Raw genomic sequence first — 25,774 nt, 5'->3', positions numbered from 1 at the left:
ATGATTTATACTTTTACTTTTGATACCTAAGTATATTTAAAACCAAATACTTTTACTAAAGTAGTATTTTACTGGATGACTTTCCCTTTTACTTGAGTCATTTTCTATTAAGGTATCTTTACTTTTACTCAAGTATGACATTTCGGTACTTTTCCCACCACTGTGTACAGTATATTCATACATTCATACATGCACTTGTTATAAATTAAAAACAATAAACACAGGATACCCATAAACCACTGCTTCTATTGGTGTTTTGTTGCTAGAGCATTCTTTCTTTCTGTTCGTCCATTCAGTGCACATTACTGTGGAAAACAATGACAATGCCATTTAAAGAATGCTCTCTCCTTTAGGAATGGGTTAACAGTACACACTTTACACACACCTTTGCACTCACTTGTTACATGTGTCATTGGGAAAATAGCTAGTATTGGTAAAGTGTTACATTTCTAAGGCCATAGGTCCAGATTTGAGGCTTGCATCAAATTACATTGGTTGGGCCACCTGAAAAATTCCTTCACTCCATATCTGTGCACGCTTGTCTTCACCAGAGGGTCTCCGGCAAACAACCCCTGTGTATTTTTCTCAGTCTAATCAAGTCATTGGGGCATCATTATTGGGAGGAATATCCATTTAGGTTGTGACGAAAAAGTGAGAAAGATTTCCTCAATGTTGTTTGTGGTGGTAGTGTCTTTAAAGCAGACTCCAAACAGTCTCAGGCTATGACCAGTCTACCATGTAACATGGTCCCTCCCTTCCTCAATCCAAGCCTCCATCCATCCCTCAATCTATCCCTCCATCCATCCCTCCCTCCCTCAATCCAAGCCTCCATCCATCCCTCCCTCAATCTATCCCTCCATACATCCATCCCTTCCTCAATCTATCCCTCCACCCATCCCCCCTTCATCTATCCCCCATCCATCCATCCATCCCTCCCTCAATCTATGCCTCTATACATCCATCCATCCCTCCCTCAATCCATCCCTCCCTCCCTCAATCTATCCCTCCACCCATCCCTCCCTCAATCTATGCCTCTATCCATCCATCCATCCCTCCCTCAATCCATCCCTCCCTCCCTCAATCCATCCCTCCTTCTGTCCATCCCTCCCTCCCTCAATCCATCCCTCCTTCGTCCATCCCTCCTTCAATCTATCCCTCCATCCATCCATCTATCCCTCCATCCATGATTCCAAGAGTTATGTTGTCCACACTGTGTCTCAACGCTCAGGGGTGACGTTTCCTCTAGGTACAGATCTAGGATCAGCTTCCCCTCCCCATTCCAAGCCTTAACCACTAGTGGAGGAAATGCCAAACTAACCCAAAACCAGCATCTAGGGGCAACTTCCTCCTAGAACACTAGGCGGAGCCATCCTCCTGTAAACAGGACTCACAACACCTCTGCTTGTACATGTCGATGGGGCAAAGCTTTAACCTCTTCACCACGGCACAGTAGTGGGTGGTGTCTTTACATTCACCTACACAGAGACAACATAGAAAGTGTTAAATGCTGAAACTCTACATTTTAGCATAAAATAACATCCATTCTCCCCACAGAAGAACATGGTTATGTCCCAAATGGCAGCCTATTTCCTTTATAGTGCACTACTTTGACCAGGGCTCTTATAGGACAATGGTAAAAAATAAAATAAAAAGTAGTGTACTATATAGGGAATAGAATGCCACTTGGAACGCGTACCCACATTTCCATTAAAAAGTAGCAGAAAGCAAAGGAGTATGGCTTTACGTCAAATTCGGGCTAAAATTCAACATCAGTGTAAATGTCCATATAGATTTGGGTCTGGACTGTTAAAAAGCAGTTTAACAGTTTAAGAAGAGGGTTTGTGCGATTTTACTTGTGCGAAGTCACCGTTTTTGTAATAGGTGTTTTTTTAGTCAACCATATGCCAAGCCACTCCAATGACATATTCCACAGCTTCAGAAGTCAGAGGAAAGGCAGTGAGGGTAATATGGTGACATGGTAAAAACACTACACACTCACTTCCACAGGTGGTGGCGTTGCAGTGCTGCCAGGTGGCTGGGCGTCTGTGCCAGGTGCAGTGCTGGTCTGCCAGGGTTCTGCCACTCCTGCGGTGGGCACAGTCCACCCTGCGAGACTGAAACCCGCTGCCACAGGCTGCCGTGCACGCTCGCCACGGTCCCACGCGCCAGTGCACGTCACACAGCTCCGACGAACAGTTACGCACTGAGACGGGCCTGAGGGAGACAAAGAGAGATAGAGGGAAGGATTTGATTTTATTAGGATCTCCTTTAGCCGGAACCAATGGAGACAGCGAGTCTTACTGGAATCTGACACATAACAAAAAATACATTACAGACAAAAGACTTTACAATTTATATACATACGTGTGTATGTGTTTTTGTTCAGTTCCACATACATGTCAGTACATACACACAACCAGTAGGTCACATGTCAGTACATACACACAACCAGTAGGTCACATGTCAGTACATAAACCCAACCAGTAGGTTACATGTCAGTTCATACACACAACCAGTAGGTCACATGTCAGTACATACACACAACCAGTAGGTCACATGTCAGTACATACACACAACCAGTAGGTCACATGTCAGTACATACACACAACCAGTAGGTCACATGTCAGTACATACACACAACCAGTAGGTCACATGTCAGTACATACACACAACCAGTAGGCCACATGTCAGTACATACACACAACCAGTAGGTCACATGTCAGTACATACACAACCAGTAGGTCACATGTCAGTACATACACACAACCAGTAGGTCACATGTCAGTACATACACACAACCAGTAGGCCACATGTCAGTACATACACACAACCAGTAGGTCACATGTCAGTACATACACAACCAGTAGGTCACATGTCAGTACATACACACAACCAGTAGGTCACATGTCAGTACATACACACAACCAGTAGGTCACATGTCAGTACATACACACAACCAGTAGGTCACATGTCAGTACATACACACAACCAGTAGGTCACATGTCAGTACATACACACAACCAGTAGGTTACATGTCAGTACATACACACAACCAGTAGGTCACATGTCAGTACATACACACAACCAGTAAGTCACATGTCAGTACATACACACAACCAGTAGGTCACATGTCAGTACATACACACAACCAGTAGGTCACATGTCAGTACATACACACAACCAGTAGGTCACATATCAGTACATACACACAACCAGTAGGTCACATGTCAGTACATACACACAACCAGTAGGTCACATGTCAGTACATACACACAACCAGTAGGTCACATGTCAGTACATACACACAACCAGTAGGTCACATGTCAGTACATACACACAACCAGTAGGTTACATGTCAGTACATTCACACAACCAGTAGGTCACATGTCAGTACATACACACAACCAGTAGGTCACATGTCAGTACATACAAACAACCAGTAGGTCACATGTCAGTACATACACACAACCAGTAGGTCACATGTCAGTACATACACACAACCAGTAGGTCACATGTCAGTACATACACACAACCAGTAGGTCACATGTCAGTACATACACACAACCAGTAGGTCACATGTCAGTACATACACACAACCAGTAGGTCACATGTCAGTACATACACACAACCAGTAGGTTACATGTCAGTACATACACACAACCAGTAGGTCACATGTCAGTACATACACACAACCAGTAGGTCACATGTCAGTACATACACACAACCAGTAGGTTACATGTCAGTACATACACACAACCAGTAGGTTACATGTCAGTACATACACACAACCAGTAGGTCACATGTCAGTACATACACACAACCAGTAGGTCACATGTCAGTACATACACACAACCAGTAGGTCACATGTCAGTACATACACACAACCAGTAGGTCACATGTCAGTACATACACACAACAAGTAGGTCACATGTCAGTACATACACACAACCAGTAGGCCACATGTCAGTACATATACACAACCAGTAGGTCACATGTCAGTACATACACACAACCAGTAGGTCACATGTCAGTACATACACACAACCAGTAGGTCACATGTCAGTACATACACACAACCAGTAGGTCACATGTCAGTACATACACACAACCAGTAGGTCACATGTCAGTACATACACACAACCAGTAGGTCACATGTCAGTACATACACACAACCAGTAGGTCACATGTCAGTACATACACACAACCAGTAGGTCACATGTCAGTACATACACACAACCAGTAAGTCACATGTCAGTACATACACACAACCAGTAGGTCACATGTCAGTACATACACACAACCAGTAGGTCACATGTCAGTACATACACACAACCAGTAGGTCACATGTCAGTACATACACACAACCAGTAGGTCACATGTCAGTACATACACACAACCAGTAAGTCACATGTCAGTACATACACACAACCAGTAGGGCACATGTCAGTACATACACACAACCAGTAGGTCACATGGGGGAGAGGCGTTGTGCCATGAGGTGTTGCTTTATTAGTTTCTTTAAACCAGGTTTGCTGTTCACTTGTACTATATAAGATGGAAGGGAGTTCCATGCAATCATGGCTCTGTATAATACTGTATGTTTCCTTGAATTTGTTCTGGATTTGGGGACTGTGAAAAGATCTCTGGTGACATGTCTGGTGGGGTAAGTGTGTGTGTCACCAGCTGCAGCTTAACTAGGTCCTTCTTTGCAGCACTTGACCACATGACTGGACAATAATCAAGATAAGACAAAACTAGAGCCGGCAGGACTTGCTTTGTGGAGTGTGGTGTCAAAAAATATCTTTATCACAGACAAACCTCTCCCCATCTTTACAACCATTAAATCAATATGTTTTGACCATGACAGTTTACAACCTGAGGTAACACCAAGTATTTTAGTCTCCTCAACTTGTCAACAACCCCGCTATTCATGACCAGATTCAGCTAAACAAGACAGGAGGAAATTAGAATGTGTGTGTGTGTGTGCATGTGTTTGTGTGTGTGTGTGTGTGTGTGTGTGTGTGTGTGTGTGTGTGTGTGTGTGTGTGTGTGTGTGTGTGTGTGTGTGTGTGTGTGTCACAGGAGGCTGCTGAGGGGAGAACGGTTCATAATAATGGCCGGAACGGCACAAATGGAATGGAAACCACGTGTTTGATGTATTTGATACCATTCCACTGATTCCGCTCCAGTCATTACCACGAGCCCGTCCTCCCCAATTAAGGTGCCACCAACACACCCTTACCTTTCTCTGGGGTCACAGTCAGGGTGTGTGGTGCCGTTGACATGTCTACATATCACCGACCTCTTCTGGACTGTGAGGGTGAGACCCAAACATTTCCCAGAGCACTGTGGGCAATGAACATATTTTCACAATACTAAACAAGAAACGTTTCACAGCCTGACAACTTTATTCAGTAATGTGTTGGTTGGAGTAGATGGAAATTGGCCATAGACAGTGACCTTGGGTCAGTTTAGCATATCCCCCCACTAAAGGTTAAAGTTGGGGAAGGAGAAGCTGATCCTAGGTCTGCATCTAGAGGAAACTTCATCCCAAAACATCAAGTACACAGTATTCAAACATCAGGCATGTATGTCAATGATAACAAAGGTAATGTTGTGGCAAATAGTTGTGTGTGTGTGTCTGTGTGTGTGTGTCTGTGTTTGGTGTGTGTGTGTCTGTGTCTGTGTGTTTGTGTGTCTGTGTTTGGTGTGTGTGTGTGTCTGTGTGTATCATCTGTGTGTGTGTGTGTGGTGTCTGTGTTGTGTCTGTGTGTGCATGGTGTCTGTATGTGTCTGTGTGTGTCTGTGTGGTCTGTGTGTGCAGGTGTGGGTGCGTCTGTTGTGTGCATCTGTCCATGAGTGTCTGTTAAGGTGTGTGTCTGTGTGTGTTTGTGCGGATGTGTGTGCGAGTGTGGGGGCAGGTGTGGGTGTCTCTGTGTGTGTGTTTGTGCCTGCATCTCTACCTTTCCCCAGGGGCTGGTAACCCAGGCTGGACAGTTGTCGCAGGTACACTCCTGTCTGTCTGCAGGCCGCGTGTGCCTCCCACAGACAGATGGCGCTAGCGTCCTCACCGCTCCCCCCGACTCCACCTGCCCACAGGACACCTGCCGCTGTCTCCAGCCCCGCCCACAGGAAGTGGAACACTTAGACCACACGGATGCTACCCAGCTGGGAGAGAACAATCAATCAATCAAATAACATTGATTATATGAATCCCTTTTTACATCAGTACTTGTCACAAAGTGCTTTACAGTTACCTGACCTAAACTTCTATAGAGCAAGCAAAGCAGAAGGAAAAGTCAAAAGATATTGGCCGGGAAAAACTCCCTAGAAGGAAGAAACCTAGAGAGGAACCAGGTTCAGAGAGAAGGAAGGAATAAAACTACCCATGTAGTGTTAGATCCTGGCTAGCCTCTTTAATGCATAGGGCCATATATCTCAATGATCAGGACTGAATGTCCTGCCCGGGGATTTCAGTGGGTAGGGCAGGCTGGGGTATGTTGAGCCAAAGGGGTAAGTTGAGCTACTCTTGTTTCTAGGAAACTATACACAAAATATATCATTTAACCAAACATTTAGGAAGAGGTCATAATTTCATGGAGTCTATGAAGGAAGAAACCACATGGAAAAAGTGGTAAACAAGTTAGGTCCCAAAAATATTTTTTATGATGCTTGTATCTAAACTAAAGTAGATAATTTAAAGATTGTTCTATACATCAGTTGGGCTCTGTATAAGCTTCAATATGAGGTCCTAAACCCAGCATGAAAGTGCATCCTTGGATCTGTGTGGGCTAATATAGTAAAAATGTTTGCCTTGGGGTAAGTTGAGCCAATGGCAAGTTAAGCAAATGTACGTGTTTTCTTCCTAGGTGTAATGCAAAGCATTATCGCTGGGATATGAGGTAACAGGGCCTGGCCTGTGTTAAAAGGGTACAGTGTTTGTTAGGTGTTAAGCCTGTGTTAAAAGGGTACAGTGTTTGTTAGGTGTTAAGCCTGTGTTAAAAGGGTACAGTGTTTGTTAGGTGTTAAGCCTGTGTTAAAAGGGTACAGTGTTTGTTAGGTTTTAAGCCTGTGTTAAAAGGGTACAGTGTTTGTTAGGTTTTAAGCCTGTGTCAAAAGGGTACAGTGTTTGTTAGGTGTTAAGCCTGTGTTAAAAGGGTACAGTGTTTGTTAGGTGTTAAGCCTGTGTTAAAAGGGTACAGTGTTTGTTAGGTGTTAAGCCTGTGTTAAAAGATGCTTAAAATGATTAAAAGACAAAAAGCGATTGTGCCTGTGTTGAATTGTGTTTGGGAAATAAAGATCAACATGGTTTTAAAATAGGTAGTAGTGATATTTCATTCAGTACAGAAATATGTAGGCGGCTTAACTTCGTTTTTTTCACTTGCTAAGATGCATTGGTCAACCGAAGTCACATTATCAAAACTCTTCACACAGTCAATGAAACAGAAGTGTTGGTGGACCAAACTGTGAATCATTTTTCTTTGCTTTCACACAAAATGCATCAATGACCACATTCTTCGAAATCCATGAACTCTTTTCTCATTCATACTCCACCACCTGCAAAACTCTATATTTGCAGCACTTGTTTTTCAAATCCTAACACACTGTTTCCAAAACTGTTAAACACACATTCAAAACAGAATGATGGCAAATTGTCTGCAGTAACCAGATTGAAACACAGAAAATCTCATCAGAATATTTAATCATTCCAAACACAGCTGATTGCAATTTAATCTGAAAGCCTACTCAGGTGTGTTGTTTTGAGTCTCGTTACCAAACAGGGTACAGACACAGCTATGCATAATGTAAAGTACTGTACAACTGTGGATTTATTGTATTTCACAGAGTAATGGAGATGGAAGTCAGGCAAACTGCACATACATTCATCTTTGTGGATGAAGCTGGATTCAACCTGTCAAAAACACACCGCAGGGGAAGAAATGTGATTGGACAGAGAGCAACCGTGGATGTCCCAGGCCAGAGAGGAGCTAACATCACAATGTGTGCAGCAATGTCCAATGATGGTTTGCTGTTACACAAACCACTCATTGGCCCCTACAATACAAAGAGGCTCATTTATTTTCTGGATGACCTGCATAATCAACTTGTACCAGCGGAGGAGAGAGGGGCAAGAAACTCCCCTACCTTCGTTATTGTGTGGGATAATGTGGCATTCCACCACTCGGCTGCAGTCACAGACTGGTTTGCTGCACATCCCAGGATGTCAGTACTATTCCTGCCTCCATACTCCCCCTTCCTAAGCCCCATAGAGGAGTTTTTCTCTGTGTAGAGGTGGAAGGTTTATGACCACCATTCACATGACCAGATGTCCTTACTGGATGCCATGAATGCGGGGTGTGGAGACACTTCTCCTGAAGACTGCCAGGGTGTGGAGACACTTCTCCTGAAGACTGCCAGGGTGTGGAGACACTTCTCCTGAAGACTGCCAGGGTGTGGAGACACTTCTCCTGAAGACTGCCAGGGTTGGATTAGACATTCCAGAATATACTTTCCAAGATGCACCGCCAGAGAAGACATAAGATGTGACGTTGATGAGAACTTTTGGCCAAATGCAAGAGAGAGGTAGAACTAGAACCCTCACAGTACTGTACAGTATGAGTGATTATACTACATGTTGATGAGAACTAGAACCCTCACAGTACTGTACAGTATGAGTGATTATACTATACATGTTGATGAGAACTAGAACCCTCACAGTACTGTACAGTATGAGTGATTATACTACATGTTGATGAGAACTAGAACCCTCACAGTACTGTACAGTATGAGTGATTATACTACATGTTGATGAGAACTAGAACCCTCACAGTACTATACAGTATGAGTGATTATACTATACATGTTGATGAGAACTAGAACCCTCACAGTACTGTACAGTATGAGTGTTATACTATACATGTTGATGAGAACTAGAACCCTCACAGTACGAGTGATTATACTATACATGTTGATGAGAACTAGAACCCTCACAGTACTGTACAGTATGAGTGATTATACTACATGTTGATGAGAACTAGAACCCTCACAGTACTGTACAGTATGAGTGATTATACTACATGTTGATGAGAACTAGAACCCTCACAGTACTATACAGTATGAGTGATTATACTATACATGTTGATGAGAACTAGAACCCTCACAGTACTGCACAGTATGAGTGATTATACTACATGTTGAAGAGATCTAGAACCCTCACAGTACTGTACAGTATGAGTGATTATACTACATGTTGATGAGAACTAGAACCCTCACAGTACTGTACAGTATGAGTGATTATACTATACATGTTGATGAGAACTAGAACCCTCACAGTACTGTACAGTATGAGTGATTATACTATACATGTTGATGAGACCTAGAACCCTCACAGTACTGTACAGTATGAGTGATTATACTACATGTTGATGAGAACTAGAACCCTCACAGTACTGTACAGTATGAGTGATTATACTACATGTTGATGAGAACTAGAACCCTCACAGTACTGCACAGTATGAGTGATTATACTACATGTTGAAGAGATCTAGAACCCTCACAGTACTGCACAGTATGAGTGATTATACTATACATGTTGATGAGACCTAGAACCCTCACAGTACTGTACAGTATGAGTGATTATACTACATGTTGATGAGACCTAGAACCCTCACAGTACTGTACAGTATGAGTGATTATACTACATGTTGAGGAGAACTAGAACCCTCACAGTACTGTACAGTATGAGTGATTATACTACATGTTGATGAGAACTAGAACCCTCACAGTACTGTACAGTATGAGTGATTATACTACATGTTGATGAGAACTAGAACCCTCACAGTACTGTACAGTATGAGTGATTATACTATACTAGAGTTTTGAAAAAGTGGCTTCAGTATTGACCGATGCTTGTTAGCAATTGAAAAAAAAACTGTAATATTCTGCAATATATTTAGATATCTTTGTTAGAAAGAATACTATATTTCCCTTGACAGGGTGATGCTGAATGTAAAAAAATGTCTCAACTTGTCCCACTCCCCCCTATTGACTGCTACAGTACAAGGAAAAACAATGAAACCTCAACACTTGGACCTGAACGTGATTCATGTATATTGGTCTTGAACAGTTGCTGACATAAAGCAGTAGAAGAAGGAGACTAAATAAGGAGCTATAGCCTACATCCCAAATGGACCCCTATAATGTATATAGTGCACTACCTTTGACCAGGGCCCATAAGGATGCACATAGGGATCTGTTTAAAAGAAGTGCACTATACAAGGACATTTAGGACACAGCTATAGTAGACAAGACTCTTCATGACAGTGGCTCATGAAGCTGAATGACCTATTGTTAGGGCTGTCTCTCTCCTCATCTTCGGACGAGGAGAGGAGAGAAGGATCATCAGACCAAACTGCAGCAGTAGGGAAATAGGCCATCTCTTTATTTGAAAAAAACTGATGGCAACACGAAAAAACAAAACACTTTCAAAAATACAAAACAAGAAAACGACGTTGACGAAACCTGAACATAAACTTACATAACTAAACGTAAACTCACGGACAGGAAACAGACGACATCAAAATAAACGAACAGCCAAACAGTCCCGTATGGTACATACATTCGACGACACAGGAGACAATCACCCACAAACAAACAGTGAGAACGCCCTACCTAAATATGACTCTTAATTAGAGGAAAACGCAAACCACCTGCCTCTAATTAAGAGCCATACCAGGCAACCCAAAACCAACATAGAAACAGATAACATAGACTGCCCACCCAAAACACATGCCCTGACCTAAACACATACAAAAACAACATAAAACAGGTCAGGACCGTTACACCTATTTCCCTGTGGATTTTTCCTCAGGGCTCAGTGAAACCAACGCATCTGTTTTACCTAGAAAAGCAGATGTATTTGGTGTGTGAGTGTGTGTGTGTGTGTGCTTGCGTGTTGTATGTGTCTGAGAGAGAGTGTGTGTGTGTGTGTGAGAGAGTGTGTGTGGTTTGTGTGTGTGTCTGAGAGAGTGTGTTTGTGCGTGCTTGCGTGTGTGTCAGAGTGTGTGTGTGTGTGTGTGTGTGTGTGTGTGTGTGTGTGTACCTGGGGGGGCAGTCATGTAGGTTGCAGGCCAGCTGTGAGGAGACAGGTCTGTCTAGGTGGTGACACATGGAGGGTGTGACCTCACGTCCCTCTGGCGTGACACAGCGGACCCTCCGCGTCCTCGTCCCCCGGTCCCCACACGAGGCGCTGCACGCCGTCCAGTCCCCAAGACGCCATGCAAACTCTGGAGACACACGCATGCACACACACACACACACGTTATTGAGCCGAAACAAACCCCACAGCACGCACGCTCACGCACACACAAACACAATATGTTATAAACACCACAGCAGTACTAGCCAGAAACACATTACACAGCACTACAGAACACACACCCACCACCACACCCACTGACCCACCCACCACACCCACCACCACACCCACTGACCAGCCCACCCACCACCACACCCACTGACCCACCCACTGACCCACCCACCCACCAACCAGCCCACCCCCCACCACACCCACCGACCCACCCACCACCACCACACCCACTGACCCACCCACCACCACACCCACCACCCCACCCACCACCACACCCCACTGACCCACCCACCACCACAACTCACTGACCCACCCACCGCCACACCCACCGCCAGACCCACTGACCCACCCACCAGTACATCCACTGACCCACTCACCACCACACCCACTGACCCACCCACTAGTACATCAACTGACCCACCCACCACCACACTCACCACCACACTCACTGACCCATCGACACCAAGTAAAGCAAACCAAATCCTCATTACCCAGTTTGACTTCATACCACAGCATAGCAGTAAAACAAACTATGGTTTGGCCAACACTGGGCCTATCATTTTCATTCAATAATATCACATTACTGTCATTCAAATACTTCCCATTACGACGAATAAAAGGTTGAGGCACAGCTAGCTACAGTACACTGCAGGCCTGTCCCAAATGGCACCCTATTCCCTACATAGTGCACTACTTTTGACCAGGGCCTACACGTAGTAGTGCACTATGGAAAAGGGTGCCATTTGGGACGTAACCTGGGGCTGCTGCATATTTTGAGTCTACTGATAATTGTCGCAGCCCTCTGCCTAAGCTCTTCCAGAGCCCACTAACGCTCCGGTTCAGAACACAGAAAGGACAGAAGGGAACTTTAACTAGAAACAACATGGGGTCCAAGAGGTTTTGGCACAGCTTAAAACGATACAGGGTTTAGGGCTTAAGTTCACTACCGTGCCTGAGACATTGCTTGTATTGACCTGCCGGATTCTTTCTCTCTCTCTCTCTCTCTCTCTCTCTCTCTCTCTCTCTCTCTCTCTCTCTCTCTCTCTCTCTCTCTCTCTCTCTCTCTGTCTCTCTGTCTCTCTGTCTCCCTCTCTCTCTCCATACTCCTCCACTTCCCTCATGTCTGAATTATAAAAATTCTTCAGAGGAAAGATATGTTCTGATGACTGTGAGTGGTACAAATTCCCATGTTAATTGGGGTCTGGTGATAGCTAACAGCTGTATCCACAGAGAGGCTGAGATTGTGTTCCAAATGACACAATATTCCCTACATAGTGCAAAAGTGGTGCACTATGTATCCATAGTGCTCTGGCCAAAAGTAGTGCACTATGTAGGAAATAGGGTGCCATTTGGGACAAAGCCTGAAAGTGAGGTTGGACCTGACAGCACAATAGCCATCATGTGTGTGTTTGATCCAGTTAAGAACAGGACATAAGGGGAGGGAGAAGGGAGACTTAATGGAGCTCTACAAAGGGAATGGGTTGATTTGTACAATAAGAGCATTAGAAGCCAGGGAATACACACATCAGCTAAGACACACGCGTCAGTTCAGTGTAACATCGGACTGCACACATACCTGGAATTACAATGAAGTACATGGAACGTTATGAGAACTTTGTGGAGTGGGTCTCATTAAATGTTATAAATTATGGCCAGCAGAAAGTTGTGCGTAAACCACACGCGCACACACACACACACACACACCTTCAGCATGGACGTGGATCCAAGCGGACAGCAGCTGTGTGTTGTTGTGGATGGGGGTCTGGCACCGGTAGTGTCCGGAGAACCTTCCCTGCACCGTGTTCACCTCCAGAACACGACCTCCCATCAGTATACGGTACTGAAGACCCAGACCCTGATCCTGCCCAGGACCCAGCCTCTTTCCTGGGGCAAGGTCTGGTCCGGTCCAGGTGGACTCCTTCAGAGTGTGGTTCTGGTAGTCCCAACGGACAGGCCCTCTATGGTCTGGAACCACTGGGCATCCTGGAAGGAGAGAGGGAGGCCATTGGTCATTATGATAATGCTTGAGGCAGTGTGTGTGTGTGTGTGTGTGTGTGTGTGTGTGTGTGTGTGTGTGTGTGTGTGTGTGTGTGTGTGTGTGTGTGGTGTGTGTGTGTGTGTGTGTGTGTGTGTGTGTGTGTGCATTCATTCATACTTGTGTAAGTGTGTGTGCAGTACCTATGCGTAGGATGTCTCCAGGTCTGATGGTCACAGTGGTTCCCATGCGTGAAGCCATGAGGACTCTCCTCCTGCTCAGCTCCTTGAACTGCTGGGACATTGTAGAACCTCTGCCCGGAGCTGGGTCTGGAGCTGGACCTGTCAATCAATCCATCAATCAATTAATACATCTATCCGTCAATCAATCATTCACTGGGGCAAGAAAAGTGAAACCACAGTCAAATCTAAACAAAATGGCAGAATGTTTCTGTCCTCCTCCCCTACCATGTTCTAACTAGGGCCTTCAGGACAGACTTCAAGTGTTGTCATAGTTTGATTAATCCCTCGTCTCATTTCTGTATTAGTCCTGGTAAGATTCAACATATCATCATGGTGTATGGAGGTGTACAGTAGGTTATCATTGTTGTATGGAGGTTTACAGTAAGATAGCATCACATTGTATGGAGATTTAAAGTAGGTTGTCATCATGTTGTTTCTGCCTGCGGTTATGGAACCGCCACCTGTCCCAGACCTGCTGTTTTCAACTCTTAATGATCGGCTATGAAAAGCCAACTGAAAATTATTCATGATTATTATTTGACCATGCTTGTCACTTATGAACATTTTGAACATCTTGGCATAGTTCTGTTATAATCTCCACCCGGCACAGCCAGAAGAGGACTGGCCACCCCTCATAGCCTGGTTCCTCTAGGTTTCTTCCTAGGTTTTGGCCTTTCTAGGGAGTTTTTCCTAGCCACCGTGCTTCTACACCTGCATTGCTTGCTGTTTGGGGTTTTAGGCTGGGTTTCTGTACAGCACTAGGAGATATTAGCTGATGTACGAAGGGCTATATAAAATAAACTTGATTTGATTTGGAGGTTTACAGTAAGATAACATCACATTGTATGGAGGTTTACAGTAGGTTGTCATCATGTTGTTTGGAGGTTTACAGTAAGATAACATCACATTGTATGTATGTTTACAGGAGGTTGTCATCATGTTGTTTGGAGGTTTACAGTAAGATAACATCACATTGTATGGAGGTTTACAGTAGGTTATCATCACGTTGCATGGATGTTTACAGTAGGTTATCATCATGCTGTATGGAGGTTTACAGTAAGATAACATCACATTGTATGGAGGTTTACAGTAGGTTGTCATCATATTGTTTGGAGGTTTACAGTAAGATAACATCACATTGTATGGAGGTTTACAGTAGGTTGTCATCATGTTGTTTGGAGATTTACAGTAAGATAACATCACATTGTATGGAGGATTACAGTAGGTTATCATCACGTTGCATGGAGGTTTACAGTAGGTTATCATCATGCTGTGTGGAGGTTTACAGTAAGATAACATCACATTGTATGGAGGTTTACAGTAGGTTGTCATCATGTTGTTTGGAGGTTTACAGTAAGATAACATCACATTGTATGGAGGTTTACAGTAGGTTGTCATCATGTTGTTTGGAGGTTTACAGTAAGATAACATCACATTGTATGGATGTTTACAGTAGGTTATCATCATGTTGTATGGAGGTTTACAGTAAGATAACATCACATTGTATGGAGGTTTACAGTAGGTTGTCATCCTGTTGTTTGGAGGTTTACAGTAGGTTATCATCACATTGTATGGAGGTTTACAGTAGGTTATCATCATGTTGTGTGGAGGTTTACAGTAGGTTCGGATATGTTCCAGAGTAATAGACATCATGTAAGAGGAGAAATATAGACCATGGTCGGTACAGAATACAGAGCATGTTTAGTGAATGTCTGAGTGTTAGACAAATATTGCAGGGTAATCGTTCTTGGACCACCCTGGTTTGGTCAGGGCAGCGTGTGTGTGTGTGTGTGTGTGTGTGTGTGTGTGTGTGTGTGTGTGTGTGTGTGTGTGTGTGTGTGTGTGTGTGTGTGTGTGTGTGTGTGTGTGTGTGTGTGTGTGTGTGTGTGTGTGTGTGTGTGTGTGTGTGTGTGTGTGTGTGTGTGTGTGTGTGTGTGTGTGTGCATGCCACAATGAGGTGTGATTAACATTTGAGAGGAGATGGATTTTACCACCCTGATAGCTAGCACAGCGCCAGCCCTATACCTCAGCTGTGTGTGCGTGCGTGTGGGCTGCCACAGCACTTGTGTGTAAATCTGTGTATACACTACGCACGCTCGTGTGTGTGTGTATGTACGCTCGTGTGTGTAAATGCACTCTCACATGTGTGTGTGAACCCACCGGTGACATGGAGAACAGTGGAAGCGGTGGATTTTCCTATGGGGTTGGCAGCCACGCAGGAGTAGGTGCCTTGGCTCTGGAGAGTGACGTTTTGGAGCCACAGAGAACCAGAGGGCAGGGGTACTGCCACGCTGACATCTAACACACCCTCCTTCCTCTGCCAAGTTACTGTAGGCTGAGGCACACCTGGTAGAGAGAGAGGGGAGAAGAGAGAGAGAGACGCAGACAGACAGAGAGCACTAGTGTAAGAGACACAAGACTGAGGATAACTGATTCAGACATCCCACAAATCACAGAATACTTAACTTTAAACAAATACAAAAACACACATAGAATGTCCAACATAGATGAATGCCCTGATGATAGAGAGACTGATTAGACTACTTGAGACAAATTTGAGACAAATCAGAGCACTGGATGCCAATCCTTACGTCTTGACCACTCCCTTCAGACACACACATACAGTATAGTCCCAAATGGCACCCTATTCCTTATGCAGTGCAATATTTCCATATGGGCCCTGGTCAAAATGAGTGCACTATATAGAGAATCGGTTACTGTTTGGGACGCAGCCCTGAACAGCATGTGCCTATTGGCTTGTACTTGGCTACAGTTATTCAAACATATTGCTATTGGGTCTGAGCAGCCACAGCCAGACTGTTACTAGACAAGCTCATTCTGTTTTGTCCCACATAGTCAATCTATGAATCAGGGATGGGGGTCAATTCCATTTCATTGGCGAAGGTGCATAAAGATGGAGGAATTCAGATATGAAGTCATTGTTTTTAGCACTACCCAGAGAGTTCTTAAACTACGGCGCGCGACATGGTCCAATGTGCCAGTAAATCAGCACAATCTACTTGTTTTGTTTTTTCTAACTGCCCCCATCTTTGGAGCTAGAACTGGGATCATGTATACTGTGCCAATGCCAATACAAAACATGTGCAATGGAAAGCATTGAACAATACGGCGAACTTAGCAAATTAGGTATTTGTGGTAAGTACATGGAGGCCGCCATCTTCATGCTTTAGGAATATGGGCTTCCTATAGCATAAAGATGGGCTCATTGTAATGGCTGGAATGGAATTTCCATATATTTGATGTGTTTGATACCGTTCCATTTATTCCATTCAAGCCATTACTATGAGCCCGTCCTCCTATAGCTCCTCCCACCAGCCTCCACTGAGCAGTACCCCATATCTGCTCCTGTGACCTCTTCTGGTTCATGTGTTGAGAATGGTCTCTACCACAGGAGGGTGCTGTTGTATCACCTCCATTCAACTAACTAACCAATACCACTTACCAACTGTCATTTATGTGATAATGCCTGAGAAGCCGGTGTTTGCAGGATATATTGGCAGGATATATTTCTAGTCTAAAAGAAAGGGCAGATATTGTCTACATGCTTTTTTACAGTAAAGATAGAGTTTATAAATTGCCTGGCTGGGCTGATAAGACAGTGGACTGTGCAGTGAGTTTGAACAGTAAATAGACATTTCAACGTCATAGCCTTAGCCGGTGGTAATTTGTGGAATAGACACTTGCTGGAATGCTGTTTTAACCAATCAGCATCCAGGATTAGACCCACGTGTTGTATAATTATCAGCATACATAAACATATAATGTGGAAATTGAGCAAGTTGAGATGACAAAACTGCTTGGAGTTACCCTAGATTGTAAACTGTCATGGTCAAAACATATTGATGCAGTAGTAGCTAAGATGGGGAGAAGTCTGTTTATAATAAAGCGATGCTCTGCCTTCTTAACAACACTATCAACAAGGCAGGTTCTACAGGCCCTAGTTTTGTCGCACCTTGACCACTGTTCAGTCGTGTGGTCAGGTGCCACAAAAAAGAACTTAGGAAAATTGCAATTGGTTCAGAACAGGGCAGCACGGCTGGCCCTTGGATGTACACAGAGAGCTAATGTTAATAATATGCATGTTAATCTCTCCTGGCTGAAAGTGGAGGAGAGATTGACTTCATCACTACTTTTATTTATTTATTTAGACACCCATGCATACCCCACAAGACATGCCACAAGAGGTCTCTTCACAGTCCCCAAGTCCAGAACAGACCATGGGAGGTGCACAGTACTACATAGAGCCATGACTACATGGAACTCTATTCCACCTCAAGTAACTGACGCAAGCAGTAAAATTTGATTTTAAAAAACAGATTAAAAAACACCTTATGGAACAGCGGGGGCTGTGAAGCAACACAAACATTGGCACAGACACATACATACATACACACATACATACACACACACACACACACACACACACACACACACACACACACACACACACACACACACACACACACACACACACACACACACACACACACACACACACACACACACACAATAACATACACACACACACACAATAACATACACACACACACATACACAATAACATACACACTATACATACACATGGATTTAGAACTGTAGATATGCGGTAGTGGTGGAGTAGGGGCCTGAGGGCACACAGTGTGTTGTGAAATCTGTGAATGTATTGTAATGTTTTTAAAATTGTATAAACTGCCTTAATTTTGCTGGACCCCAGGAAGAGTAGGTGCTGCTTTGGCAGCTAATTGTAACGGTCCTGACCTGTTTTATGTTGTTTTTTGTATGTGTTTAGGTCAGGGCATGTGTTTTGGGTGGGCAGTCTATGTTATCTGTTTCTATGTTGGTTTTGGTTGCCTGGTATGGCTCTTAATTAGAGGCAGGTGTTTTGCGTTCTCCTCTAATTAAGAGTCATATTTAGGTAGGGTGTTCTCACTGTTTGTTTGTGGGTGATTGTCTCCTGTGTCTGTGTCGATGTTACACCATACGGGATTGTTTCGGTTTGTTCGTGCGTTTTTGTAGTAAGTACTTGTTCGTTCGTTCTGCGTGTGTTATGTCAGTTCGTCGTACTAGTCTGTCTATTTTCGTTTTGTTATTTTGTTAGTTTATTCAAGTATAGTTTGTTTCGTTTTGTCTTATAAATAAAACTCATCATGTTTTCACAACCCGCTGCGCCTTGGCTCGATCACTACACCTCCTCTTCTTATGAAGAGAGAGAGGAACGCCGTTACAGAATCACCCACCACGCTAGAGCCAAGCAGCGGAGTAAATGGAGTAAGGGACAGGAAAAGAAGGAGCAATGGACATGGGACGATATATTGGACGGAAAGGGTTGCTACACATGGGAGGAGATCCTGGCTGGTAGGGATCGCCTCCCATGGGAACAGCTGGAGGCACTGAGAAGAGCAGAGGCTACCGGAGAGAGGAACCGGAGCTATGAGGGAACGCGTCTGGCACGGAAGCCCAAAAAGCCCGTAAGTAACACCCAAAAATTTCTTGGGGGGGGGGGCCTAAGAGGTAGTGGGCCAAGGGCAGGTAGGAGACCTGCGCCCACTTCCCAGGCTTACCGTGGAGAGCGGGAGTACGGGCAGGCGCCGTGTTACGCAGTAGAGCGCACGGTGTCTCCTGTACGAGTGCATAGCCCAGTGCGGGTTATTCCACCTCCCCGCACTGGTAGGGCTAGATTGGGTATTGAGCCAGGTGTCATGAGGCCGGCTCAACGCGTCTGGTCTCCAGTGCGTCTCCTCGGGCCGGCATACATGGCACCGGCCTTACGAATGGTTTCCCCGGTTCGCCTACATAGGCCGGTGCGGGTTATTCCACCTCCCCGCACTGGTCGGGCGACCGGGAGCATTCAACCAGGTAAGGTTGGGCAGGCTCAATGCTCAAGAGTGCCAGTACGCCTCCACGGTCCGGTATTTCCGGCGCCACCTCCCCGCCCCAGCCTAGTACCTACAGTGCCTACACTACGCACTAGGCTACCAGTGCGTCTCCTGAGCCCAGTTCCTCCTCCACGCACTCTCTCTGTAGTGCGTGTATCCAGTTCGGTGCCTCCAGTTCCGGCACCACGCACAAAGCCTCCTGTGCGTCTCCAGAGCCCTGAACACACTGTATCTTCTCCCCCTACTAATCCTGATGTGCTTGTCCTCAGCCCGGTGTCACCAGTGCCGGTACCTCGCATCAGGTATAGAGTGGGCTTTGAGAATACAGTGTGCCCTGTCCCTGCTCCCCGCACTAGTAGGAAGGTGCTTATCCTTAGCCCGGTGCCTCCAGTTCCGGCACCACGCACCAGGTCTACAGTGCGCCGTATCCGGCCAGAGCCATCCGTCTCCCCAGCGCCATCTGAGCCATCCGTCTCCCCAGCGCCATCTGAGCCATCCGTCTCCCCAGCGCCGTCTGAGCCATCCGTCTGCCATGAGCCTGCAAAGCCACCTGTCTGCCATGAGCCTGCAAAGCCGTCCGCCAGACAGGAGCCGCTAGAGCCGCCCGCCAGACAGGAGCCGCTAGAGCCGCCCGCCAGACAGGATCTGCCAGAGCCGCCAACCAGACAGGATCTGCCAGAGCCGCCAACCAGACAGGATCTGCCAGAGCCGCCAACCAGACAGGATCTGCCAGAGCCGCCAGCGAGCCATGAGCAGCCAGAGCCGTCAGAGAGCCATGAGCGTCGAGAGCCGTCAGCCCGTCATGAGCGTCGAGAGCCGTCAGCCCGCCATGAGCGTCGAGAGCCGTCAGCCCGCCATGAGCGTCGAGAGCCGTCAGCCCGCCATGAGCGTCGAGAGCCGTCAGCCTGCCATGAGCGTCGAGAGCCGTCAGCCTGCCATGAGCGTCGAGAGCCGTCAGCCTGCCATGAGCGTCGAGAGCCGTCAGCCTGCCATGAGCGTCGAGAGCCGTCAGCCTGCCATGAGCGTCGAGAGCCGTCAGCCTGCATAGACCTGCCAGAGTCCCTCAGCCAGGATCTGCCAGAGTATATCAGCCGGGACCTGCCCCTTGTCCCGGTGCTGCCCCTTGTCCCGGTGCTGCCCCTTGTCCCGGTGCTGCCCCTTGTCCCGGTGCTGGTCTTTATCCTGGTGCTGCCCCTTGTCCCGGTGCTGCCCCTTGTCCCGGTGCTGCCCCTTGTCCCGGTGCTGCCCCTTGTCCCGGTGCTGCCCCTTGTCCCGGTGCTGCCCCTTCTTCTGGTGCTGGCCGTTTATTTAGGGGATGTGAGTTTTAGGGTGGTCATTGGGAGGGGTAGACAGAAGCGGGGGGTGACTATGGTGGTGTGGGGACAGCGTCCAGAGCCAGAGCCACCACCGTGGTCAACTGCCCACCCAGACCCTCCCCTGGACTTTGTGCTGGTGCGCCCGGTGTTCGCACCTTGAGGGGGGGGTTCTGTAACGGTCCTGACCTGTTTTATGTTGTTTTTTGTATGTGTTTAGGTCAGGGCATGTGTTTTGGGTGGGCAGTCTATGTTATCTGTTTCTATGTTGGTTTTGGTTGCCTGGTATGGCTCTTAATTAGAGGCAGGTGTTTTGCGTTCTCCTCTAATTAAGAGTCATATTTAGGTAGGGTGTTCTCACTGTTTGTTTGTGGGTGATTGTCTCCTGTGTCTGTGTCGATGTTACACCATACGGGATCGTTTCGGTTTGTTCGTGCGTTTTTGTAGTAAGTACTTGTTTGTTCGTTCTGCGTGTGTTATGTCAGTTCGTCGTACTAGTCTGTCTATTTTCATTTTGTTAGTTTATTCAAGTATAGTTTGTTTCGTTTTGTCTTATAAATAAAACTCATCATGTTTTCACAACCCGCTGCGCCTTGGCTCGATCACTACTCCTCCTCTTCTTATGAAGAGAGAGAGGAACGCCGTTACACTAATGGGGATCCATAAACAATACAAATACAAATATGTGTTTTTTCTTATGAGAAATGCATGTACACAAAACTCACTGGAGATGAATCCAATATTGAATATACTGACAAGGTAAAATGGTGTGTGTGAAGGTCCAGTGATTGTTTCTCAGGATCTCTCTGACCTCTCTGATACAGATTAAATTACCTTCTGCAATCAGGATGGTTTATAAGATCTAATAGCTTGGATTCTACAGGTGTGTGTGTGTGTGTGTGTGTGTGCATTGTGTGTGTGTGTCTTGGAGGGAAGCCGACTGCTGCCAGACATCTCTCCACAACCCTAAGTAACAAATAAAAGACAGTATCTCTTTACATTGCCTTTAAATACCTTTCTCTCTCTCTTTCTCTCTCCCCTCGTCTCCCTCTTTCTCTCTCCACTTCTCCCTTCTCCTTTCTACTCTCACTAAGATGAAAGGACGTGTTATTTAAGTCTCATTTGTTTTGGCCTTACACCTTTACATAAACACACACACACACACACACACAAATACACACATAGCTGCTTTAATCACAAGTGATTGAATGGGATGAGAGAGAGGGTGCTAGGGTGTGTGTGTGTGTGTGTGTGTGTGTGTGTTTCTGTAAAGGTGTAAGGCCAAAACAAATTAGACTTAAATAACATGTCCTTTCATCTCAGGCGGTTCTCACTAAGGTGATGATGAGGCTGGAGGCGCATTCCAAATGGCTCCCTATTCTCTATATAGTGCACTACCCTATAGGCCCTGGTTATAAGTAGGGTGCTATAAAGGGAATAGGGTGGCATTTAGGAGGCAACCTGGGAAGATTCAACCCAATAACTATGGTGTGGTTGGTCAAGGTTATTGGCTGTCTCCAATAACACCCCGGCCTATCCCCCAATGTCCCATAGTGCACCACAGCCCTATGTGGGTGTCAGATAGGGCTGTGGTCAAATTGAGTGGCCTATCTGGATTCAGAAGTAGTGCACTACATGGGGAATAGGGGGTCAGATAGGGCTCTGGTCTAATACCACTTCAAATCATAAATGACAAACCTCTCTAGCTAAAAATGCTGAAAGGGATTTTCATTTTCAACAACATATTGCACTATGTTGTGATATTGCATGATGCCGTAGCCAACTGCCAAGCCTCGTCACAATCATGACTTCTCAATCAAAGCTCTGCTCATTTTATACACATCATTACAGCTGTAACTGAACCAGGAAGTTTAAATCCATGTGTCGACCGCTAGAGCCCTGACTGGCATGGTGGCTTTCCACACCATTCACTTTTCAGCTAACTGTGTCTTTCTGCGTGTCTACACCGTAGCTATGATCTGCCACATAACCATATGGATATATAAAACCCATGTTAGCGTATTAGATCGCAGTAGGACTAGGCTGACATTCATTTGTGTTAACCACAGTATATTACTGCCAAAGAGCTGCCAAAACTACAACTGACAAAGACCAGTGTGGTCAAAATATCCTACTATTTTCACTATACATATGCTGCATAGATACTATTGTATAGATATGCTGTATAGATACAAGTTATTGTTTGAAATACAATTTCAACACAAGGTATGTCCACTTCATAGCTTGATCATGTCTGCCTGAATGTGCTACCTTACACCAGACATCTATTATTGCTTGAAATTCAATTTAAACACATGGCAGATCATTTTGGAGCTTGACAATGTGAACCACAAAATGGAGGGACTGTCTGTTCCTATGAGATCCACATAATTATAATCACTATGGCATGATCCATTCTACAAAAGGTGATATCTAGAACTTAAAAGGGTTCTTTGGCTGTCCCCGTATAAGAACCTTTGAAGAACCATTTTGGTTCCATGTAGAGCATCTCAATCAATCAAACGCATGTATAAAAGCCCTTTTAACATCAGTCAATGTCACTGTACAGAAACCCAGCCTAAAACTCCAAACAGCAAGCAATGCAAAATGTAGAAGCACGGTGGCTAGGAAAAACTCCCTAGATAGGCAGGAACCCTAATCCCATAGGAGAACCCTTTGAAGAACCCTTTTGGATTTCAGGCAGAACCCTTTGATTTCCATGTAGAACATTTTATACAGAGGGTCTACAAAAGAGACCCAAAAGAGTTCTACCTGGAACCTAAAAGGGTTCTCCTATGGGGACAGTTGTAGAACCCTTTAGGAAGCCGTTTTCCTAAGAGTGTATGGGATTTAATTGCTTTGGTGAGGCCTACCTGTGACGGGGCAGTCTAGAGTTAGGTTAGCCCCAGGGCGTAGGCTGACCCGTCCCCCCACCACAGCCCTCAGACTGGGGACTTCCTTGTCCGATACATTCCTCCACGACACAGCTATCACAGGAGGCTCTGTGAAAAACAGACAACAACTACAAATGTTTCCAAGTGGCTCATTTATCCCCCCCTCCACTGTAACTACTGTTTTTTAAGAAACATAAATGACCATTTGCACTTTATTTGTGTCTCTGGGCATAATACCTTTCATGAATAAGTATTAATAAATGATTTATAAATAATGTACATACTATGAATACATGATAATTTCCTCTTGGAGCATTTCATTATTTGCATGCTTATAATGCTTATCAGACCTGGGACATGTTCGTATTCACTAGGAACTAAACGGAAGCAAACTGGCTGAAAACAGTAGGGACTACCTGAACTTGTCCAATAAGAAACGCTTGTTTTCATTTTCTGTTGCAAAACGTTTTCCTACGGTGTGCCCTAGCGCCGAGACCCCTAGAGGGTGTTCTTCCTGACGTTGTGTATTTTCTCTTGGTGTTGAGAATCAACCCAGCCGGTAATACACTCATGTCGCCCGGCGACTGGTTCATAAAATAAAACATCCTCCTATCAGGCTACAAAAACATTGGTTTCCTCCTGAACTACATTTAATAGGGGCCTGCTAGAAAAATATGACCAGTGTCTTAATAAAACCCATTTCCACCACAATGCTAGGGAGGCTAGCTACTTCTGGACGCTGCGTACAGCAGGCGGTGCAACCTGATTGGCTGAACGCATGGTGGTGGAAATGAGGTTTTATTAAGACTAGTACACATATTTCCCCCCTTTGTTTTCCGGCTCGCTAATCGCGGGGGGTTAGGAATGTATTGCCGACTACGCTATTTGCGTTGGGATGCCAAAGACCAGACGACGTATACTTTGGCGAACCTTGGGGCTGGGGGTGTACTAATGAATATAATAACATGTTGGCTTGTCATATACACCGGATACGTGCAGTGAAATGTGTTGTTTTACAGGGTCAGCCATAGTAGTACAGTGAACCTGGAGCAAATTAGGGTTAAGTGCCTTGCTCAAGGGCACATTGGCATATTTTTCACCTTGAAGGCTCGGCTATTCAAGCCCAACGCTCTCTGCTAGGCTACCTGCCTCCCATATATAACCCAGTTGACTGGGTACTCACCAGCTAACAGCAGCTGTGTAGTCTCTGAAGCTGAACCGTGGGTGTTTGAGGCTGTACACCTGTACACTCCTCTGTCCCCCGGCCCAGGACTAGAGATATGCAGTCCGCCAGAGATATCCCAGTGTACCCTGCAGCAGCAAAGGAACACAAGACATGTATCTCAACCACAGTCATCACTATATGATACAATAAAATACTATACACTTTTTTGGTGTGCAGGAAATTGATTGTATGGAAATTCATTATACACATAATGTGTCATATAAAAAAGATAGTGTACATGTTATATATAAGAATTCATGTTAACATGTAATATATCCTAATTCATGTTAACATGTCATACATCATAATTCATGTTAACATGTCATACATCCTAATTCATGTTAACATGTAATATATCCTAATTCATGTCAACGTGTCATACATCATAATTCATGTTAACATGTCATACATCCTAATTCATGTTAACATGTCATACATCCTAATTCATGTTAACATGTAATACATCATAATTCATGTTAACATGTCATACATCATAATTCATGTTAACATGTCATACATCATAATTCATGTTAACATGTCATACATCATAATTCATGTTAACATGTCATACATCATAATTCATGTTAACATGTCATACATCCTAATTCATGTTAACATGTCATACATCATAATTAATGTTAACATGTTAAACATCATAATTCATGTTAACATGTCATACATCCTAATTCATGTTAACATGTAATATATCCTAATTCATGTTAACGTGTCATACATCATAATTCATGTTAACATGTCATACATCCTAATTCATGTTAACATGTCATACATCATAATTAATGTTAACATGTTAAACATCATAATTCATGTTAACATGTAATACATCCTAATTCATGTTAACA

General features: G+C 44.8%; 1 protein-coding gene across 3 annotated transcripts in view; it reads right to left on the bottom strand.

Moving 5' to 3' along the window:
• Positions 1-1,095: 1,095 nt before the first annotated feature.
• The window catches only part of adamtsl3 (ADAMTS-like 3), a 250,200-nt gene continuing 225,521 nt past the window's right edge, over positions 1,096-25,774 (bottom strand). For all 3 annotated transcript variants that reach the window (XM_055900039.1, XM_055900038.1, XM_055900040.1), the window contains 10 exons: positions 24,873-25,000; positions 23,669-23,797; positions 15,746-15,931; positions 13,547-13,684; positions 13,073-13,351; positions 11,102-11,285; positions 5,964-6,168; positions 5,243-5,346; positions 2,000-2,214; positions 1,096-1,475 (listed from right to left, as the gene is read on the bottom strand). In XM_055900039.1, the coding sequence (XP_055756014.1) occupies positions 1,357-1,475; positions 2,000-2,214; positions 5,243-5,346; positions 5,964-6,168; positions 11,102-11,285; positions 13,073-13,351; positions 13,547-13,684; positions 15,746-15,931; positions 23,669-23,797; positions 24,873-25,000 (1,687 nt within the window). In that variant the 3' untranslated portion in view covers positions 1,096-1,356. The remainder of the gene's footprint in view (positions 1,476-1,999; positions 2,215-5,242; positions 5,347-5,963; positions 6,169-11,101; positions 11,286-13,072; positions 13,352-13,546; positions 13,685-15,745; positions 15,932-23,668; positions 23,798-24,872; positions 25,001-25,774) is intronic.

This window comes from Salvelinus fontinalis, chromosome 35 (genome assembly GCF_029448725.1).
Source record: "Salvelinus fontinalis isolate EN_2023a chromosome 35, ASM2944872v1, whole genome shotgun sequence".
Classification (NCBI taxonomy): domain Eukaryota; kingdom Metazoa; phylum Chordata; class Actinopteri; order Salmoniformes; family Salmonidae; genus Salvelinus; species Salvelinus fontinalis.
The sequence above is the reverse complement of the archived record's forward strand: the minus strand, read 5'-3'. Positions and strand labels throughout refer to the sequence as shown.